The sequence below is a fragment of the Euleptes europaea genome, chromosome 5, assembly GCF_029931775.1.
Source record: "Euleptes europaea isolate rEulEur1 chromosome 5, rEulEur1.hap1, whole genome shotgun sequence".
NCBI classification, from domain to species: Eukaryota; Metazoa; Chordata; class Lepidosauria; order Squamata; family Sphaerodactylidae; genus Euleptes; species Euleptes europaea.
Genome location: NC_079316.1, coordinates 1,773,716 through 1,794,693, shown reverse-complemented (window position 1 = coordinate 1,794,693; position 20,978 = coordinate 1,773,716). Strand labels below are relative to the sequence as shown.

General features: G+C 50.3%; 1 protein-coding gene across 1 annotated transcript in view; it reads right to left on the bottom strand.

Moving 5' to 3' along the window:
- Positions 1 to 20,778, bottom strand: part of P3H2 (prolyl 3-hydroxylase 2) — a 122,084-nt gene extending 101,306 nt beyond the window's left edge. Inside the window, exon 1 of the mRNA XM_056849884.1 lies at positions 20,344 to 20,778. Coding sequence (XP_056705862.1) covers positions 20,344 to 20,778 — 435 coding nt within the window. The remainder of the gene's footprint in view (positions 1 to 20,343) is intronic.
- Between the last annotated feature and the right edge of the window lie 200 nt (positions 20,779 to 20,978).

Below are 20,978 nucleotides of genomic sequence, written 5' to 3'. Positions count from 1 at the left end.
GGCTAGCCTACAGATAACCCTTGTTCAGAGGCAATGCTATTTTTCCAGCATGCCTTTCTACTGCTTGTAAAGACAGAAGGCCCTAGAGGAGGGTCACCCTATGGCCAATCCAAGAGTATTGGGTTTGAAACCAGGATTCCCAGGGCCCTTATGGATATGGACTGGAGCCATTTAACCTAGGCTTGCCAACCTCCAGGTGGAGCCAGGGGATGTCCCAGAATTACAACTGATCTCCAGACTACAGAGATCAGTTCCCCTGGAGGGGGAGGGGAACTCACCTTAAAAACCCTGATTTGCTGGTGCTGCAAGATGCGGCGAAGAAGCTTCTGGTTTCCCTCCCACCCTGCTTTCACCAGTGGAAAAGGGAGGTTCACCCTTTTTCTCAGGCTCCATGTATCCCAGGGGCAATGATTTGAACCCTGAGGACTGAGGACACAACCCTGGAGGTTTTTAAGCAGAGGCTAGATGGCCATCTGTCAGCAATGCTGATTCTATGACCTTGGGCCGATCATGAGAGGGAGGGCATCTTGGCCATCTTCTGGGCATGGAGTAGGGGTCACTGGGGGTGTGGGGGGGAAGTAGTTTGGAATTTCCTGCATTGTGCAGGGGGTTGGACTAGATGACCCTGGTGGTCCCTTCCAACTCTATGATTCGTTGATTCTAAGACAACCCCATTCTGGTCTCTGAGTCAATTAAGAGCAAGTCTGCTGAACACCCACTGGAATGAAGAGGGAACAAAGCCCATCCAGGCTGAAGCAAACATCAGTGGCATAATTAGCGGGAACAGCCTCACAAGTCTCCATTTCGGCACGCACGGCTGCACGTTCCTTTGGCAACATTGGGTCTGAAGTTGCTTTTCAGATCTGGCTGAATCCATGCGAGAGGTTTTGGAGGGCATCCGAACGCCTCCACCCCTCCCTCCCTCCCTCCCTTTGCCCTCTGGCTGAACATCCCGTCTGCCGCCAGCTATCCATCCGTAAGTCATCGCCCAGCCTGGTACACATGTTGTGTAACACCAGCTGCAAGCGGGCCTGGCCGAAGGCCAAGGTTTGCAAACAACACAAAAGCATTCCTGCCTGCACATGTGGGGAGACCACGCTCAGCCCTGCTGCCTGCCCCACCTCTTGGGGCACAGCCAAACTTCATGAGCAACCAGCAAGCCTGGCTCTGCAGGCAGTGTTCCTTCAGCCCACCCCACAGTGTATCAAACATTCAGCTCTGAGATCCAAAGCAGCACCCGAAGAGTGGGCAGAAGGAACTCAGGAAGGAAACTTAAATACAAAATCCTGACACATCTTCCCCTGTGAACTTGAAATGACTTTCTGGAGTGGCTTAGTCTGTTACAGGAGCCACTGCTGCCGGGCACCAGCTCACTGGTGGCCTACTCAAACGTCCATAGAATCATAGAATCATAGAGTTGGAAGGGACCACCAAGGTAATCTAGTCCAACCTCCTGCACAATGCAGGAAACTCACAACTACCTCCCCCCCCCACACCCCTAGTGACCAGAAGATGGCCAAGATGCCTTCCAAGTTGGCAGCCATCTTCCTCATCACCATCAAGGGAGGGGCCGTGGCTCAGTGGCAGAGCCTCTGCTTGGCATGCAGCAGGTCCCAGTTTCAATCTCCGGCATCTTCAGTTAAAGGGGATCAGGTATAAAGTGATGTGGAGAAGGAAGGCAGCATGGTGGAGCCTGATCTAAGGGGAGACATGATAGAGGTCTATAAAATTATGCATGGTGTGGAGAGAGTAGACAGGGAGAAACTTTTCTCCCTCTCTCATAATACCAGAATGTGGGGTCATCTGCTGAAGCTGGAGGGTGAGAGATTCAAAACAGATAAAAAGAAGCATTTCTTCACATAATGCATAGTTAAATTGTGGAACTCCCTGCCCCAGGATGTGGTGATGGCTGCCAACTTGGAAGGCTTTAAGAGGGGAGTGGACAGGTTCATGGAGGAGAGGGGTATTCATGGCGACTAGTTAAAATGGATGCTGGTCATTATGCATAACTATTATCTCCAGGATTAGAGGAGCATGCCTATTATCTTGGGTGCTGTGGAACACAGGCAGAATGGTATTGCTGCTGTCGTCTTGTTTGGGGGCTTCCTAGAGGCACCTGGTTGGCCACTGTGTGAACAGACTGCTGGACTTGATGGACCTTGGTCTGATCCAGCATGACCTTTCTTATGTTCTTAGGTTGTAATGATCTCATCAGATCTTAATAGCTAAGCAGGGCTGGTACTTGGAAGGGAATCCTCCAGGAAAGACTCTGCAGAGGAAGGCAATGGCAGACCACCTCCTCTTAATTGCTTACCTTGAAAGTCCCTTGCTGGGGTCACCATAAGACGGCTGTGACTTGACGGCACTTTACACTCACACAATAAGTGATCTGAAAGACCTCAGGCTGAGACCCTGGAGAGCTGTTGCCAGTCTGATTAGACAATACTGACCTTGGTGGACCCAGGGTCTCATTCAGCATAAGGCAGCTTCAAGTGTTTCCTAGGTTAGTTGTGTATGTGGGGCTGTGCAGCTCAGTGGCAGAGCATCTTCTTGGCCTGCAGAAGGTCCTGGGTTCAGTTCCCCAGCATCTCCAGTTAAAAGGACCAGGCAGTAGGTGATGTGAAAGCCCTCTGCCTGAGACCCCGGAGAGTGGCTGGTAGTGTGGGAAAACAATACTGACCTCAATGGACCGAGGGCCTGATTCAGTACAAGGCAGCTTCGTGTGTTCGAGTGTGCCCAGGCTTGGCTTGTGCTGGTCTCCCCCCATCTCTTAGGAGGCTGAGGACAATGTCCAAAAATCAACTTGCATGATTAAGACGAAACCCATGTTCCCGATGCCCTCTGCTTTTGCCGCGGCATTTCCATGGTCCTGAGCTGGATGACATAACCAGAGTGAGGCAGACGCGACTCGTTAGGGCTCATATAAGTGGTCTGGCAGGTGGGGTAATTTTTCCACCAAGGCTAATTTGGGACACTGTCCTCACCACCCGGCTGGACGAGGGGCGAGTCGGAGGCAGCCAGAGAATTCTGGCCCCTGTGTCCCTGATGGGATGAGCAGGCGTGTGCAGGGCTTGGCCTGGGTTTTCAGAGAAGCACCAAATTCTTGGCCAGGCTGACGTTTCCTTCCCCTCCGTAGACTGGGCAAAAATGACTCTGGGCACCTGGAACAAGAGGCAGGCAAGAGCAGGCGGGGGTCTGTTTCCCCTGCTTCCAGGCTGCCTGCCCGCCTGCCACCTTGTGCACAAGTCCTGGGGCCGTCTCTCCTCGCAGCTCCCGGACATCTGGAGTCACGCTTATGGGGCTCTGAGCTTTCAGCCTCTGGGAATGTTCAGCCAAGAGTTTGGTCTTTTCTTTTTCTTCTTTTGGAGCTTGAAAGAGAATTTTGTTTTTCTGCCCTCTCATAACTCTCAGCCTGAAACCCTGGAGAGCCTCTGCTAGTCTGGGAAGACGGTAAGGGCCACGATGGACTGAGGGTCTGATTCAGGCTGAGTAGATGATAATGACCTTGATAAACCAAGGGTCTGATTCAATATAAGGCAGTTTCATGTGTTCAGGCGCGTGTTCACTGAACAGGGTCGAGCTGCCTGGCTCCTGCAGACTGCTAGCGGCCCTCTGAAAGCCTTCCCCAGAAGTTAAAAGTGGCCTACAAAGACATAGATGAAGCTGCATCGCACTGAACTGGTCCTTCTAGATCAGCATTTGTCTACTCAGATGGCAGCCACTCAGACTGGCAGTATTGTCTACTCAGACTGGCAGACGCTCTCTGGGATCTCAGGGAGGGAAAGGTCTTTCACATCGTCTACAAGGACTGAACCTGGTATTATACCTGCAGAACTCTCTACACGATTTAAAGAAATATTCAAATACGGCACCACTGCTGTGAGGGTGGTTTTAGCGAGGAAATGGAAACAATCACTCATTCCGGATACAGAAGAATGGAAGGACAAATTAATGGAATACGCTATTATGGCAAAAAATGACCAACATTATAAATACAAATAACGATGCTGCTTTTGAGCAGCACCATGAGACGTGGAAACTGTTTTATAATTATATCAAGGCTCAAGGTTAACAACGAGAAAGTGAAAGATGAGATTTTAGTTGATTGTATTACAATGTAATTCTAACTCTATCCATAGATATTAGGTTTGTTAACACACTAAGTAGACACAGATAGGGATTATTTTCTGTATATGCTATTTAGATAACCTGCCCATGCAATGAAAAACAAGGTAACGTTATTTGCCTGTTCTGCATTAGAACCTTTATCTTCAGGTTTTTTTATCATATGTCAGATGTTTACATTTTTCCCTTTCCCTGTTTTCCTTCTGTACCCGTTATATCTTACATAATATATATATATATTTTAAAAAGCACTGAACCTGGGGTGTTCTTCATGCCAAGCAGAGGCCCCCTCCCTCTGAGTCTCCCCATCTGTCCCAATGACGTTTGAAGCACCACAGTCACAAATGGACATAAGTTAAATGGACATAAGTCTGACATCAGAAACCACAATATTTCAACCTTCCAGGACATTCTGTTGCAGATTTAAGAGTAGCAGTTCTCTTACAAAGGAATTTTAAAGGGAGATTGGAAAGAGAAGCTGCTGAATTACAGTTGATATTCAAACTAAAGTCAATGCATTTACCTGGGCTGAATAAAGACCTTGCATTCATGGCCCATTACCAATGCTGATTTCTCCACACCCATCTCTCCCCTGGACATCACAGACTCTTCTGCATATCACACCTAATCCCATCAAGCCTGCTATTCACATTTACATACTGTTCCTCTACTTAAAGACCGATGGATTCACATTCTAGCTGTATCTGAAGAAGTGAGCTGTGGCTCACGAAAGCTCATACCCTACCAGAAAATGTTTTTGTTAGTCTTTAAGGTGCTACTGGACTCTTGCCCTTTTTGAACACAGTCACAAAGTTTCCCTTCGGCCACTGCAATTACGGACTGCCTGTTTTATGCCTTTGTTCCTCCGCTCACAAATAGGTGCTGGGGTCGCTGTTCAGCTTCTCAGCTCACCCACAGACTTCCTTCCGATCAGGTGTGCCGAGAACACAGAGGTGTTTCATTTCATCCCTTTTCTGCCTGCGCAGAGGGGAAATGAACCGTGGCCTGTCATAAAAAGGCTCGGATCGCTCTGCCTGTCCCCTTCTTTGCACCTGGCCGGGCCTGTTATTAGCAGCAGTACAATGGGATATCTGTCGATCACATCAGAGAATCTTATCCCAACCAGGGCAGCTGAGCTGCTTTTACTTTAGAGCAGATGATGAAGAAGAAGAGTTGGTTTTTATATACAGACTTTCTCTACCGCTTAAGGCAGAATCAACCCGGCTTACAATCTCCTTCCCTTCCCCTCCCCACAACAGACACACTGTGGGGTAGGTGGGGCTGAGAGAGCTCTTTGTTTGCCTGGAAAGATGTGGGTTTACACATCCCATCCATGGAAGAAGGGAAAAGTCCATGTTATGAACTGGGCACAGCAGGGCTGTCTGGGAGGGGGGCAGTTTAATTGCTGTTATTATTGGCTGGCTAAAGGAAGGCACCACATTGGATGGATTGGCTCAATCAAGGAAGCCACTGACCACAGTTTGACAGACCTGAGCAAGAATGTTAATAAAAGGACATTTTGGAGGACATTAATTCCTGGGGCACTTAACACACACAAATCAAAAACCTGACCTGGATGGCCCTGGCTAGCCTGATCTTTTCAGATCTTGGAAGCTAAGTAGGGTCGGCCCTGATTAGTATTGGGATGGGAGACCACCAAGGAAGTCCAGGTATGCTAAGCGGAGGCAAGCAATGGCAAACCACCTCTGTTCGTCTCTTGTCTTGAAAACCACCCAAGGTTACCCTAAGTCAGCTGCGACTTGACAGCGCTTTCCCCTGATCTGGATAGTCCAGGCTGGCCCTATCTCATCAGACCCTGGAAGCTAAGCAGGGTCGGTCCTGGTTAGTATTTGGTTGGGAGACCACCAAGGGAGACCAGGATTGCTACGCAGAGGCAGGCAATGGTCAAACCACCTCTGTAAGTCTTCCCTTGAAAACCCTACTGGGCCACCATAAGTCAGCTGTGACTTGATTGCCCTTTCCACCACCACGAAATCAAAAACCTTTGATGCAAGATCTCTGTGGGGCTCATTGCTGACTTACTTGGCATGGAGGAGAAAAGGGGGGTTGCTTCAGAATGGGGACTCAGCTATTTTTTTGCTTCCTCCCCCCCCCCCCCCATTACACACAGCCACACAGGTACCTCCACCACCCATTCCAAAAGAGCAGGTTGCCATGGTTAGGACTTTGCAAATGCAACCATCTTCATTTTTTTTTGCATGGCCGCTGGATCATTTGGGCGGCTGCAGAAATTATCTACTCCCTTGGAATTCAAAGAGTTCTGTTACACTCTGGCGGGTGTATAACTCACTCTTATCCGGTGGTAATGCAGAGTTACATTAACGCTAAGATATTACTACTCCAGATGGCCGAGAGATCACAAGAAGCATGTTCCCAATTTCAAGGCCACAGCATACCCACACAGCTAGAGAACTGGAGTAACAAACACCACAAATACTGCTAGTTAGAAACTCAGCTTCTCTGAATTTCTGTGGAAATCCCCCACTGGATGGGAGACGTTCTGAAATAATGAATCAGCCAGCAGTCTGAGAAGCTCACTCCGCTGCCACTATTCACTGACTCATCCAGTCAGGTCAAAGTATTTTCAGTGCCTTGGGATTTATTTCAGTCCCGTAGTAATTTTAGCCACCCTCCATACAGCGATCCGTTTATCTAGGGTTGAGAACTCCAAATGACGGCTTTGCTAAGAGTATGTCCAAGAATCCCAGCAAGGAACTTCTCAGTTTTTCACCAGCTGAGCACAATTACTCCAGAGCTAAATGCCAACGAATACTACAAATTCCTTATTATTACAGCAATTACTACTCTTCGGTTTTCTTTAGCATTTCAAGCCCAGCTTACAATTTGGAACAACAGACATGCCAAAAAAAGGGAAAAAGGGGAGAGGAGGAACAGCGTCAAATGAATCTCACTCCTCTGGTTTCTTTTTAAAATAAAGATCCGTGAATAATTTCAAAGGTGAGATTCAGCCTGAGGAGCAGTTTCTTCTAATTTCCAGGGGACTTACACAAATCTAAACAGGATTCCCCCCCACCATAGAATCTTATGTACAAAGAACACATATAGAATCATAGAGTTGGAAGGGACCACCAGGGCCATCTAGTCCAACCCCCTGCACAATGCAGGAAATTCACAACTACCTCCCCCCGCACACACACACACACACACACACACACACACACACACACACACACAGTTACCCCTTGAAGATTCTTGAAGATACATTCTGCATCTTTCTTTGGGGGTTGTACAGAATCTCTCTCCTGGCCTCGGTGACTTTTCTTCATGATCGAGACCACTACACATAAAAGCATCCTCTTTATTACAGAATCTCAGCCCTGCAATGCAGGTTGTCCAAGAGTAACAAATAAATAATAGGCAGAGATGATGCACTGGAAGACGCAGAAGCTGCCAGGTTCAATCCCCAGCATCTCCCGTTAAAAGAACCAGGTGGCAAATGATGTGAAAGGCCTCAGCCGGAGATCCTGAGAGCCGCTGCCAGTCTGAGTAGACAATACTGACTTTGATGGACTGATGGTCAGATTCAGTATAAGGCAGCTTCATATGCGTGTGTGTGATGCCTCAGGATACCATTATGATTTAATTCCAGTTGAGAAGCCAAAAGGAGCGTTAGAATGCGGGTTTTACCACCAAGCAAGCCAGCGAAAGACCACCCAGAAAATGCTTGACTGAGCACAACACAAGATCATGGCCATACAGACGTGGCTGATCAAAATGTTTTGCACATGATTGGTAGAGCTATGATTGGTGGAGAGCCAGCGTGGTATAGTGGTTAAGAGTGGTGGACTCTAATCTGGAGAACCAGGTTTGATTCCCCACTTCTCCACATGAGGGCTGTGGCTCAATGGTAGAGCACATGCTTGGCATGCAGAAGGTCCCAGGTTCAATCCACGGCATCTACAGTTAAAGGGACCAGGCAAGTAGGTGGTGTGAAAGACCCCTGCCTGAGACCCTGGAGAGCCACTGCTGGTCTGAGTAGACAATACTGACTTTGATGGGCCAAGAGTATAAGGCAGTTTCCTGTGCTCATTTGTTCATGAGCGGCAGACTCTAATTTGGTGAACCAGGTTGGTTTCCCCACTCCTTCACATGAAGCCTGCTGGGTGGCCTTGGGCCAGTCACAGTTCTCTCCGAACTCTCTCAGCCCCACCAATCTCACAAGGTGTCTGTTGTGGGGAGAGGAAGGCAAATGTAAGCCGGTTTGAGACTCCTTAAAGGTAGAGAAAAGTGGGGTATAAAAACCAACTCTTCTTCTTCTTTGTTCAGGCAGTGGGCTGGACATTCCAATAATACTTCCCTCCACTGCTATCCTGATCTTCCCAGGATTACTGGACTTCTGGTACAAACAGGCTCTCGGGTGACAGGAGGATGTAGACCATTAGGAAGCCTCATGCAGACTAACATCTCTCCTCACATGAAGCTGCCCTTATACTGAATGAGACCCTTGGTCCATCAAAGACAGTATTGCCTCCTCAGACTGGCAGCGGCTCTCCAGGGTCTCAGGCAGAGAGGTCTTTCATTGCCTGGTCTTTTTAAACTGCAGATGCCGGAGACTGAACCTGGGAACTTCTGTATACCAACCAGATGCTTTTCCACTGAGCCAGATGCTCCTCCACTTTACCATCTCCTTCCCTATCTCTCCCCACAGAAGACACCCTGTGAGGTAGGTGAGGCGGAGAGAGCTGTGACTAGCCCAAGGTCGCCCAGCTGGCTTCATGTGTAGGAGTGGGGAAACCAACCTGGTTCGCCACATTAGAGTCCACCACTCTTAACCGCGGGCTCTCATGAGGCTGACATTATGCTACTACAGGATTGTGAAATTTTCCCCTACATCTGTGGCCTAATCCAATTTGCTACCACAACTGTTAGGAGGAGCTCTTGGGGACGGACTACGTGTTGTTGACTCTCCAGGGAAATTGGTTGGCTGCTGCTTGAAATGGGATGCTGGGCTGGATGGACCCTCCTTAATCTGATCCAGCTGGGCTCTTGCGAGGTTCTTACGTTGTGCTCAACGTAGGGCAGTCCCCGAAAACAGTCCCACATCCTGTTCTTTCCCCTCTCCCTCAGGAATATTTTGGCACATTTCCCAGGGATGCATGAAGTCCCTGCATTCCGCATTTCCTATTTCCTGCTCTACGTCACTGGCTGAAGTTCACAGAGGTGCGGAAGCACATAAGACATGCTGGTTTCACCCCTTGAAGTGTGCCTAAAATGTTATGAGGTGGAGCTCAATATGGGACTGATGGTGGCAGTTGAACACATGAACACATGAAGCTGCCTTCTACTGAATCAGACCCTTGGTCCATCTAAGTCAGTATTGTCTACTCAGACAGGCAGCAGCTCTCCAGGGTCTCAGGCAGGGGTCTTTCACATCACCTACCTACCTAGACCCTTTAACTGGAGATGCCGGGGATTGAACCTCGGACCTTCTGCATGCCAAGCATGTGCTCTACCATTGAGCCACAGCCCCTCCCCCATTCTTCATTGCCAAGAGACGCCAGCTACACCACGACACACCTGGGCTGGTACTCACGATGGCCAAAGTCCCGGTCCTCTCTTTCTGTTGCAAATGCATTTATTTATCAATTAAAACTTACATCCCACCCATCCTCCTGGTTTAAGGCAACTGACAATAACAGTTTAAAAACATTTCCAATTAAAACCAAAATAAAATAACAAACCCCAAATATCTTTCCCCCCTCCTTAAAAGATACCTGCCATTTAAACCCCCTCAAAAGTCTTGTCAAACAGGCAGGTCTTGTAGCTCCTCCCGATCATCTCCAAGGAGGAGAGCCCTCACCTTTTCAGGGAGCCCATTCCACAGAGCTGGAGCCACAATGGAAAAGGTCCGGGCTCTGGTCAATGCAGATGGGCCACCCTAGGGTTGCCAACCTCCAGGTGGTAGCTGGAGATCGCTCGCTATTACAATTGATCTCCAAGTGATAGAGATCCGTTCACCTGAAGAAAATGGCTGCTTTGGATGGTGGACTCTATGGCATTGAAGTCCCTCCCTTCCCCAAGCCCTGCCTTCATAGAATCATAAGAGTCGGAAGGGACCACCAAGGTCATCTAGTCCAGCCCCCTGCACAATGCAGGACATTCACAACTACCTCCCCACCCCACCCCCAGTGACCCCTACTCCATGCCCAGAAGACAGCCAAGATGCCCTCCCTCTCATCATCTGTCTAAGGTCAGAACTGCTGACAGATGGCCATCCAGTCTCTGCTTAAAAACCTCCAGGGAAGGAGAGCCCACCCCCTCCCAAGGAAGCCTGTTCCACTGAGGAATCCCTCTGTTAGAAAGTTCTTCCTATTGTTAGGAGGAAACTCTTTTGATTTAATTTCAACCCGCCCTCCTCAAGCTCCACCTCCCAAATCTCCTGGTATTTCCCAACCTGGAGTTGGCAACCCCAGACCGCCCTGAGTGGTGGGAGAGCCAATGGATGGCTGCCTGGCAACCATGGTTTGCACAGTGGGACATATGGAAGGAGACGATCCTTCAAATTTAGTGTGCTGACACTTGAAAACATTCATTCCTAAATCTTCAAATTTAGAGAGCCAGCATGGTGTAGTGGTTAAGAGCAGTGGTTTGGAGCGGTGGATTCTGATCTGGAGAACCGGGTTTGATTCCCCACTCTTCCACATGAGCAGCGGACCCTAATCTGGTGAACTGGATTTGTTTCCCCACTCCTACACACGAAGCCAGCTGGGTGACCTTGGGCCAGCCACAGCTCTCTCAGCCCCACCCATCTTACAGGGTGTCTGTTGTGGGGAGGGGAAGGGAATGTGATTGTCAGCTGGTTTGAGTCTCCCTTAAGTGGTAGAGAAAGTCAGCAAATAAAAACCAACTCTTCTCCTTCTTCTGTGCTCCTTTTCTCACATACAAACACCCATTTTGCACTTGCCTGTTTCATACCATCCTAGACACATTTTTCATGGATTTTTCCTCTCCCCACCACTTCAATATCTTTAAAGCTCTCCGGAGAAATTAGTGCAGGAAAGGGAAAAGGCACCTGTATGCAAACTGGATGGCCCAGGCTAGCCTGATCTCGTCAGGTCTCAGAAGCTAAGCAGGGTCAGCCCTGGTTAGTATTTGGATGGGAGACCACCAAGGAATACCAGGGTTGCTGTGCAGAGGAAGGCACTGGCAAACCACCTCTGTTAGTCTCTTGCCATGAAAACCCCAAAAAGGGTCGCCATAAGTCGGCTGTGACTTGAAGGCACTTTACACACACATGCAAACTGGAAGGATGCTGCACACACAACTGCACACACAAAGATAGCCCAAAGCTAAACAGGATCCCATATGGTAAGCATGCTTTTAAAAGCCTGCCCGAGTCTCCCTCAGAGCTCCCACCGGGAAGCCAAACATTAGAACAGTTTTTATCGGCGTTGGCACAGCCCCAGGAGAAAAAGCTGGAGCAGGGGAAGAACAAGAGAAATATTCTTCGCTAATTGATGGGCCTTTAACCTTTCCCATGAAAATCGCCTGTTATTCTTGGCCAGGCATTTCTGCTGACTCATGGGAGGCAGCGCAAGGAGTTCTGCGAGCCGAGCTGCCCACGGGCAGAAGTGTTCCCAGCAATTCCCTCGAGTCAGCGGTTTGCCATGCTCAAGGCTGTGCCCACTCCTCCTACTTGGGGGGGGGGGAGAGAGAGCTTTGGCAGAAACTGGAGGTATGAACATAAGAGCATAAGAAAGGCCCTGCTGGAGCAGACCCAGGTCCATTGAGTCTAGAAGTCTGTTCACACTGTGGCCAACCAGGTGCCTCTAGGAAGCCCTCAAACAAGACGACTGCAGCAGCATTATCCTGCCTGTCTTCCAAAGCACCCAATATAATAGGCCTGCTCCTCTGATCCTGGAGAGGATAGGTATGCATCATGACTAGTATTCATTTTGACTAATAGCCATGAATAGCCCTCTTCTCCATGAATTTGTCCACTCCCCTCTTAAAGCCTTCCAAGTTTTAAGCCATCACCACATCCTGGAGCAGGGAGTTCCACCATCGAACCATGCGTTGTGTGAAGGTATGGAAAGGCCCAGAAGCTTTGTGTGGACACCTGGCCACATGCAGGAGAGAAGACCGATTTCGCTGCTTGTGCTGGGTATACAACACACACACCCCACCCAAAAAAGCAACGCGAATCAGAGCTGATTGGCTGAAGCGGGACTGGAAAATAAAGCGGTGGGAGCGCGCAGGCAAGAACTAGGAAATGTTTAGTGGGAGACAAGCGTGACCTCCCTTCCTCGAGGGATTTAACTCTCAGCTGCACGGTGGACTTTGGTTTCCTCAAAGGATGTTCCCCAAGGGCCCTCTAATTTTAAAAGGCACAGGGGAACCACAGCTGCAGAACTGATGTGGCAAACAGGGCGAGTCCCCCATCGCCTGTAATATCATACAATTTCAAAAGGACCCAATAAAGGAGAAGAAAGTTAAGCCCACCAGGGTTGATGCCTGGGGGGTTGGACCTACAAGGGTGGGGCCCCAAAGGCACCAGGAGGCCCTGTGTGAAGAAAACTTCCATCATTAGGTGCAGAACTGGGGTTTGGGCAGGGAACATTCAAGGCTTTTCCCCCAGCAGATATTTTCTGACTATCTGGACACAGGCATCGATGTCTGCAGCGATTCTCACTATATGCAGATCTCACTTGCTCTTAGGGTTGCCAGCTCTGGGAAAATCCTGGAGATTTTGGGAGGTGCAGCCAGGGGAGGGGAAGGACTTCAGCAGGGACGTGATGCCAGAGAGTCTGCCGTCCGAAGATGCCCTTTCCTCCAGGGGAACTGATCTCTGTAGTCTGGAGATGAGATGTGATTTTGGGAGATTTTCAGCCACCACCTGGAGGTGGGCAACCCTACGCTCTTATAGTGCAATTATTAAATTTTAGCCCACTTTTCAGCCTAAGTTGAAAATGCTTACCAGTCCTCTTTTAAGCTTATTTACATTATTTATACCCCACCTTTCTCCCCAATGGGGATTCAAAGCAGCCAGCGTGGTGTAGTGGTTAAGAGCAGTGGTTTGGAGCAGTGGATTCTGATCTGGAGAACCAGGTTTGATTCCCCACTCCTCCACATGCAGCCAGCTGGGTGACCTTGGGCTGGTCACAGCTCTCTTGGAGCTCTCTCAGACCCACCGACCTCACAGGGTGTCTGTTGTGGGGAGGGGAAGGGAAGGTGCTTGTAAACTGGTTTGACTCTTCCTTAAGTGGTAGAGAAAGTCGGCATATAAAAACCAACTCTTCTTCTTCTTCTTACATCATTCTCTACTCATCCATTTTATCCTCATAACAACCCTGTGAGGTAGGTTGGTCTTAAAGTGTGTGATTAGCCCAAGGTCACCCAGAAAGCTTCCGTGGCAAAGCTGGGATTTGAACCTGGGTCTCCCAGATCCTAGTCTGACACTGCAACCACAACACCACATTGGCTCTCTTAAAGAAACAGAACTGATGCGATGTACGAACAGGGGCTCTCAGCAGGCGCAGAATCTAGGCAGCTCAATAGCTAACTGCCATTGTCACGTATGCCGGGGTCTCGCTCCCTGTTCAGACTCAGCTAGTTATTTCCCTTTCAGACCAGATCCATTCACCCTCCCACTCCCCCCTCATGCATCCAAAACCACTTTTACGAACTTGAGGACTTGTTGGGACACTCGTCCGCAACAGACACTGGTTCAAACCCACTCGGCGGTGAAGCTCATTGGGTGACTTTGGGCCAGCAGCTCTCTCAACCCACCTCAAAAGGCTGTTGTGAAAATTAAAGCGGGCAGCCATGTAAACAGCACTCTGTATAGGAAGTGAGAGATAAAACAAGTAAATAGATAGGGTTGCCAGGTCTCTCTTCACTGCTGGTGGGAGGTTTTTTGGGGTGGAGCCTGAGGCAAGCGGGGTTTGGGGAGGGGAGGGACTTCAGTGCCATAGAGTCCAATTGCCAAAGCGGCCATTTTCTCCAGGGGAACTGATCTCTATTGGCTGGAGATCAGTTGTAATAGCGGGAGATCTCCACCTAATACCTCATCGAATCATAGAGTTGGAAGGGACCACCAGGGTCATCTAGTCCGACCCCCTGCACAATGCAGGAAATTCACAACTACGTCCCCTCCACATGCCCAGAAGATGGCCAAGATGCCCTCCCTCTCATCATCTGCTTAAGGTCATAGAATCAGAATTGCTGACAGATGGCCATCGAGCCTCTTCTTAAAAACCTCCAGGGAAGGAGAGCTCACCACCTCCCGAGGAAGCCTGTTCCACTGAGGAACCGCTCTCTGTTAGAAAATTCTTCCTAATGACTCTAGATGGAAACTCTTTTGATTTAATTTCAACCAGCTGGTTCTGGTCCGACCTTCTGGGGCAACAGAAAAGAACTCAGCACCATCCTCTATTTGACAGCCCTTCAAGTACTTGAAGATGGTTATCCTATCCCCTCTCAGTCTTCTCCTCTTCAGGCTAAACTTGGTCTCCAGACCCCTCCCCATCTTTGTTGCCCTCCTCTGGACACATCCCAGCTTGTCCACATCTTTCTTAAATTGCGGTGCCCAAAACTGAACACAGTACTCTAGGTGAGGTCTAACCAGAGCAAAGTGATACCATCACTTGATGTGATCTGGACACTATACTTCTGTTGATACCTGGAGGTTGGCAACCCTATAGATGAAGTGCTGTATTAACTTCATTTATGGGAAAAGCATATACTCTCTCATATATATATGCACATTCACAAGTTAATATAGGATGCCATGCTCAGATATAAGAGCCTAAGCATCAGACACATATATTCTACACACATATGTATATTCAGATAGCATAAGACACACACACATATATATATTATCATATACAAGTCTAGAATCACTTTGCATTATGGGTAACCTATATTCTTTGGTCAAGTAACATTTAATGCTGAAAAGCCTGGGTCAGGATGACATGTTGGCAGTCAGCTGAATGTGAGATCATTCTCGCTTGGTACAAGCAGGCTTCTTAATTGGGGCTGAAACTTTGATTTAAGAGCAAGAAATGTCATGATGGAATGTTAACTCTCTTTTCTTCATCATTAGCTATAGTCAAGCCTTCCGAAGATTTCTATAGGATATATAAATATCTGTTTATACGTTCCATGTAATCAGTGGCTAAAGTCTTCTACGTAATTATCATTAGTGCTGTCTGTCAATCACCTATAAAACATGTTGTCTTCCTTTGTTCTACGAAGAGCTCTGACTTTACACTCTCACTTTGAGAAAAGAGTTCTTCCACGTGCTATATCTGCTCTCTTATTGATCAATAAAAGACCTGCTTAATTGTTAACCTCTGTCTTGAATTACTTGATTGACTGCTAAAAGTAATTAGGACTTTACATAAATAGAGCCTCAGTTGTGGAAATTTCCATTATCTTACTTGGGGGGGTGGGGGAGTGATACATGTGCGACTCTCCCAGCCAACTGCTGGGAGAGTTTCTCGCGGCTGCTTTGCCATTGGAAGCAAGCAGGGAAGCAAGCAGAGAAAAGGTCACTGGGAGAGAAGAGAAGGGAGCCAGTTCCGTGCGGACACAACTAATCAGCAAACAAGACAAAGAAACCGAAAGCACCGACCCTCCCTGCCCCCCCCCCCCCCGGCCAAGCATTCCCAACCCAGGGATTGTTCGGGATACGAAGCAGGAAGTTTCACCTAATCTCATTTCCTTTACAGCTTCCGAGAAGCTAAGCCGGGGTCAAGATGCAGCTCGGGTCCCCAGCAACGTGCAGGGTGCTTCACTGCAGACCGGCTGCTAAAAATAATAACAATAATAATCCCTTTCTTTGTGCAGGGATTGTCTATGAAAGAGAGAGGTTAACAGAGGAAATAGGATGAGCCCCACATGCAAAACAGCCCTTTAGATCTTGCAGGCGTTTGTGAGTTGGTGCCGGCCTCCTGCACGAGGGATATTTGGGCTCTGCCCGGATGGTTTTTAAAAGGGATTTAGACAAATGAGGCGTGGGCAGGGGCCGTGGCTCAGCGGCGGAGCATCTACTTGGCATGCAGAAGGTCCCAGGTTCAATCCCCTGTATCTCCACTTAAAAAGATAGGGTGGTAGGTGATGTGAAAGACCTCTGCCTGAGAATGTGGAGAACCACAGCCTGTCTGAGTAGGCAGTACCGACTTTTGGGCCAAAGGTCTGACTCAGTATAAGGCATCTTCATATTGAGACTAGACCCAACGGTTATTTGCCCTATGAGTTAAATGGAGCTTCTAAATGCAGAGACAGTCTACCTCAAAATACCAAGAGAGAGGAAATACCAAGAGTGGGGGAAAGAGATGTTGAGTTCAGGCTTATGGAAGGCAACTGACAGACTAGTGTTGGAAACTGAATGGTAGAGGGACATTTGGGCCAGTCCTGAGCCAGCATGGTGTAGTGGTTAAGAGTGGTGCTCTGGAGAACCAGGTTTGATTCCCCACTCCTCCACATGAGCGGCAGACTCTAATCTGGTGAACAAGGCTGGTCTTCTCACTCCTACACATGAAGCCTGCTGGGTGATCTTGGGCCAGTCACAGTTCTCTATGAACTCTCTCAGTCCCACCTACCTCACAAGGTGTCTGTTGTGGGGAGAGGAAGGGAAGAGATTGTAAACCGGTTTGATTCTACATTTTAAAAGGTAGCGAAAGTTGGCATATAAAAACCAACTCTTCTTCTTTGGTCCCTTCTTTAATTCACATTTTTCCAGTCTGCGCAACAGCCCTCTGAGTGATACTAGAGATATTCACAGGTGTGTATTTTAATGCACATTTAATACATCGAACACTCACCCACATCTAATATCGCAAGCTGTGGCCTAGAGTGTGCCTTCAGTCTGCATCATGGCCACATCGAATTGCACATCTCAGACCACATACATTTGCCGGACACCTCAGTCATCTTTAAGCACCACTTTTCTAGGCAATATGTTCCAAATTAAGATCCACTGGGAACAAACCCTACTCATCAAAGACACTTTCCAAATGCTAGAAGCACTTCTTGGACGTAACTTCCTCACTCCTTACAACAACCTCGCAAAGCAGCATGTATTATCACCTACGGGTTGCAGACTTGCAGCTCAAATGCCACCAAGGAGTCCAGGGTGGAGACAAGACTGGGGCTGGGGGCTTTCACTTCTGGTCAGCAGCATACACACACCCCTGCAGAGTGCCACCTCCCCTCACGGGCACACAGGAGAGAACAGCCTCAATGGTGCAACAAACACACAAACAACATTTTCCCGGCAAGACGGAAGTCTTCTGCAGGTTAGAAGACCCTGGCTTCTGAATTCAGGCAATCCAAGAGGGCCCCTCCTGTTCCAGCAAGGCTTCGCCATGTGACAACTGCAGAGTAAACGGGTTCATGTATCGCTCCTTCTAACCCACCCCCCGCACTGCATTTCCTTTCCAGCACAACCAACGACTCTGGAACCCGGTCCCGGGTCGGACGGCCCCGAGGAGTCCAAGCCCAGCGAGAGGAAAACGGCCCGCAGGAAACCTGCACAGAGACGCTGCCAACCATCAGGCCGAGAGAACAGCCGGCCCGGCAGTTCCCAGCGTCGCCGCGTTCCGTTTGCCTGTTCGGATAACTTGCACAACCAATGGCTTTTTTTCTGCCTCAGAGCAGAAGCTCGACAGGACAGAACCTACAGTTTCCCGCCCCACATTTTCATAACTTTGACGGCCGCTTTGCCCTCCAGGAAGGTCAGATGGATCAGGAGACGGTGGCCTTGCACGTTTGGAGGGGGGGTCACCTGCCGCCTTACTAGCCATTCGGCACAGACAGAAGCAATTTGGTTTGCAGACAGCTGCGTCCCAGCCCGCCCTGGAGAAAGGATTGGTTGCACCGATAAGGAAGGGTGTGTGTGTTCTCATCTGAAGGATAACAGCAGACTTTTGAATGGAAGAAGAGTGTTCATGTGAGGGGGGGGAGTGAAGAGTAGGTAGGGTGGTTTCCACGTTTTCAGGGGGTCCGGGAAGTCAGTTCCCTGCTTGAATGTCCTTTGCTTGTCTGCTCACAAGCATTCCCGCTGGCCGTGCCCACAGCCGCCTGCAGCCCTTCCCCAGTGGCACCGGGCATTGCGGGCAGCGGTGGCCATGGGTGGTGCAAGGGAATGGGCAGAGGGTGCCAAGAGCAGCGGCTGCTACCATCAATCCTGAGCCCCGGCAGCTGATCCACCTGAGGGTATGCTGATGCCGACCCTATAGAATCACAGAATCATAGAGTCGGAAGGGGCTACCAGGGTCATCTAATCAAAACCCCCTGCACAATGCAGGAAATTCACAACTACCTCCCCCCACACACACCCAGTGACCCCCTACTGCATGCCCAGAAGATGGCCAAGATGCCCTCCCTCTCATCATCTGCCTAAGGTCATAGAATCAGCATTGCTGACAGATGGCCATCTAGCCTCTTCTTTAAAACCTTCAGGGAAGGAGCGCTTACCACCTCCCGAGGAAGCCTGTTCCACTGAGGAACCGCTCTAACTGTTAGAAAATTCTTCCTAGTGTCTAGACGGAAACCCTGAATGATCGAGCAGCATTTAATGTAGTAGCAATGGAAAGAGAATTATGAAAGTGAGGTTATGCAATTAACAGCCACACAGGTGTGCACTAGAAAAGCTCACCTGGATTTCTCCACCTCTCAGATATCTGGGGGAGGGGGAAGGAGATGCCACTGGGAGAGGGAGGGAGACTTGGGGCAAGACATACAGCATCACTCTATGAATACGAGGTCTGTCCTCATACTGACGGTGCAGGCCAGAGGGAGGGAGCCCTGGACAGTGATCAGACAGGGGCCCTTGTCTTGGTGTGAGCAAGATGTGGGGGGCTGGTGGGTGGTTCTACCTACAAGCAGGCCCACCACCGGGGACAAAATGGGAGGGGCCCTGGTGTCTATATTTGGCTTTTGGTTAAAGAGAGGGTCTCTGCTTGACAGCACCGGTGAGCAGGTGAAGGCAAGAAACTCTCCCCTGCACACCCGTTCTCTGTAGGAAAAGGGCCCTGAGGGGATTCAGCCACATCTATGGGGAAGTCATGGGGGGGGGGAGTGCTGGGAAGGCCAGCCAGGAAGACCAAGACCACTGGAGGCAGCAGATTAGGGGGGCTTCAGCAGACAGGGACCTCTTGAAGGGAAAGGCTCTCTCTCCCAGGACAGCAGTTTTCTAAAGACAGGATGTGTAAACTCCACCTGGTTTGTGATTCTGGAAAAAAAATGTTCTTCTGTGTTTTTATGTACTTTATTTGTATGTAAATTCCTTTGAAATGTGGTGTTGGAGGAGAGTGTTACGGATACTGTGCAGCGCCAAAAATAAAATCAATAGGTTCTAGATTAAGCCTGAACTGACCCTAGAAGCTAAAATGACTAAACTGAGGCTGTCGTACTTTGCTCACATTATGAGAAGACAAGAGTCACTGGAAATGCAATAATGCTAGGAAAAGTGGAAGGCAGCAGGAAAAGAGGAAGACCCAACATGAGATGGATTGACTCAGTCAAAGAAGCCACAGCCCTCCGTTTGCAAGGCCTGAGCAAAGCTGTTAAGGGTAGGACGTTTTGGAAGTCATTGATTCATAGGGTCACCGTGAGTCGGAAGCGACTTGACGGCCCTTCACACACACATTTTGTTTATATTGTCAGCCGCCTTGAACTCGAGGAACCACTCTAACTGTTATGGAGTTTCTTCCTCATAAAGAAACTCCATAACAGTTAGAGCGGTTCCTCGATGGAACAGGCTTCCTCGGGAGGTGATGAGCTCTCTTTCCCTGGAGGTTTTTAAGCAGAGGCTAGATGGCCATCTGTCAGCAATGCTGATTCGATGACCGTAGGCAGTTCATGAGAGGGAGGGCTCCTTGGCCCTCCTCTGGGCATGGAGTAGGGGTCATTGGGGGGAGGTGTGGGGGGGAGGTAGTTGTGAATGTCCTGCATTGTGCAGGGGGTTGGACTAGATGATCCCGGTGGTCCCTTCCAACTCTGTGATTCTATGAAAGGCTGCAGGTAAACAAACGAGAAAACAGATAAATGGGACGGCTAAAGAGAGGAAGGGGGTTGCGAGCCAGGAAGGGGCTGCCACCTGTCGTTGGTCGTCTGCGCAATCCCTGCGTGCATGGGGCGGGGGGGCATCTGGAGCCTCCCGATGGGGACGGCGCCAGTTCTCCCAGATGTTCTGCTGGCTTGGCGCGGGGGGGGGGGTGCCCTTACCTGGATGTAGCCCCTCTGCAGGTAGCTGTAGGGCTGGCGGCGCTGGAAGTCGGCGCGCACCTCGGGGCTGGCGGCGTGCAGGGAGTGGGGGCCGAGGCGGGCGCGGGGCGGGCAGGCGCGCAGGCAGCGCGCGCGGCGGAGGACGGCGGCGGCGGCGGCGGCGAGGGGGGGGTCCCCGGGCGGGCGGAGGGGGGCCTCCCGCCGGCAGCGCCGCCCGCACTCCAGGCGCGCCTCCCGCAGGCGGCGGTGGGCGTCCAGGGCGCGCTCCAGGCAGCGCACGGCGGCGGCGAAGTCCCCGCGCCCGTGCGCCTCCACGCCGGCCGCGTAGAGCGCGTCGAAGGGCTGCCGGGGGCCCGGGGGGCACGGAGACCCCGACCCCCACGCCCCCAGCAGCTGCAGCAGCAGCAGCAGCAGCAGCCCCGGCGACGGGAGCATCCTCGGGGCCGCGTCCGCTCCGTCGGCTGGGCGCTCCCCGAAGGCTGCGGCGCGCGGCGGGACCCGCAGCCCTGACACCCACCGACCCCTCGCCGCTCCGCTCTGCCGCCCGCCCGCCTCCCTGCCTGCCTGCCTGCCTGCCGGCCGCTCCCTCCCTCCCTCCTCCGCCGGCGATGGGGGGGCTGCCCAGCCGTCGGGGG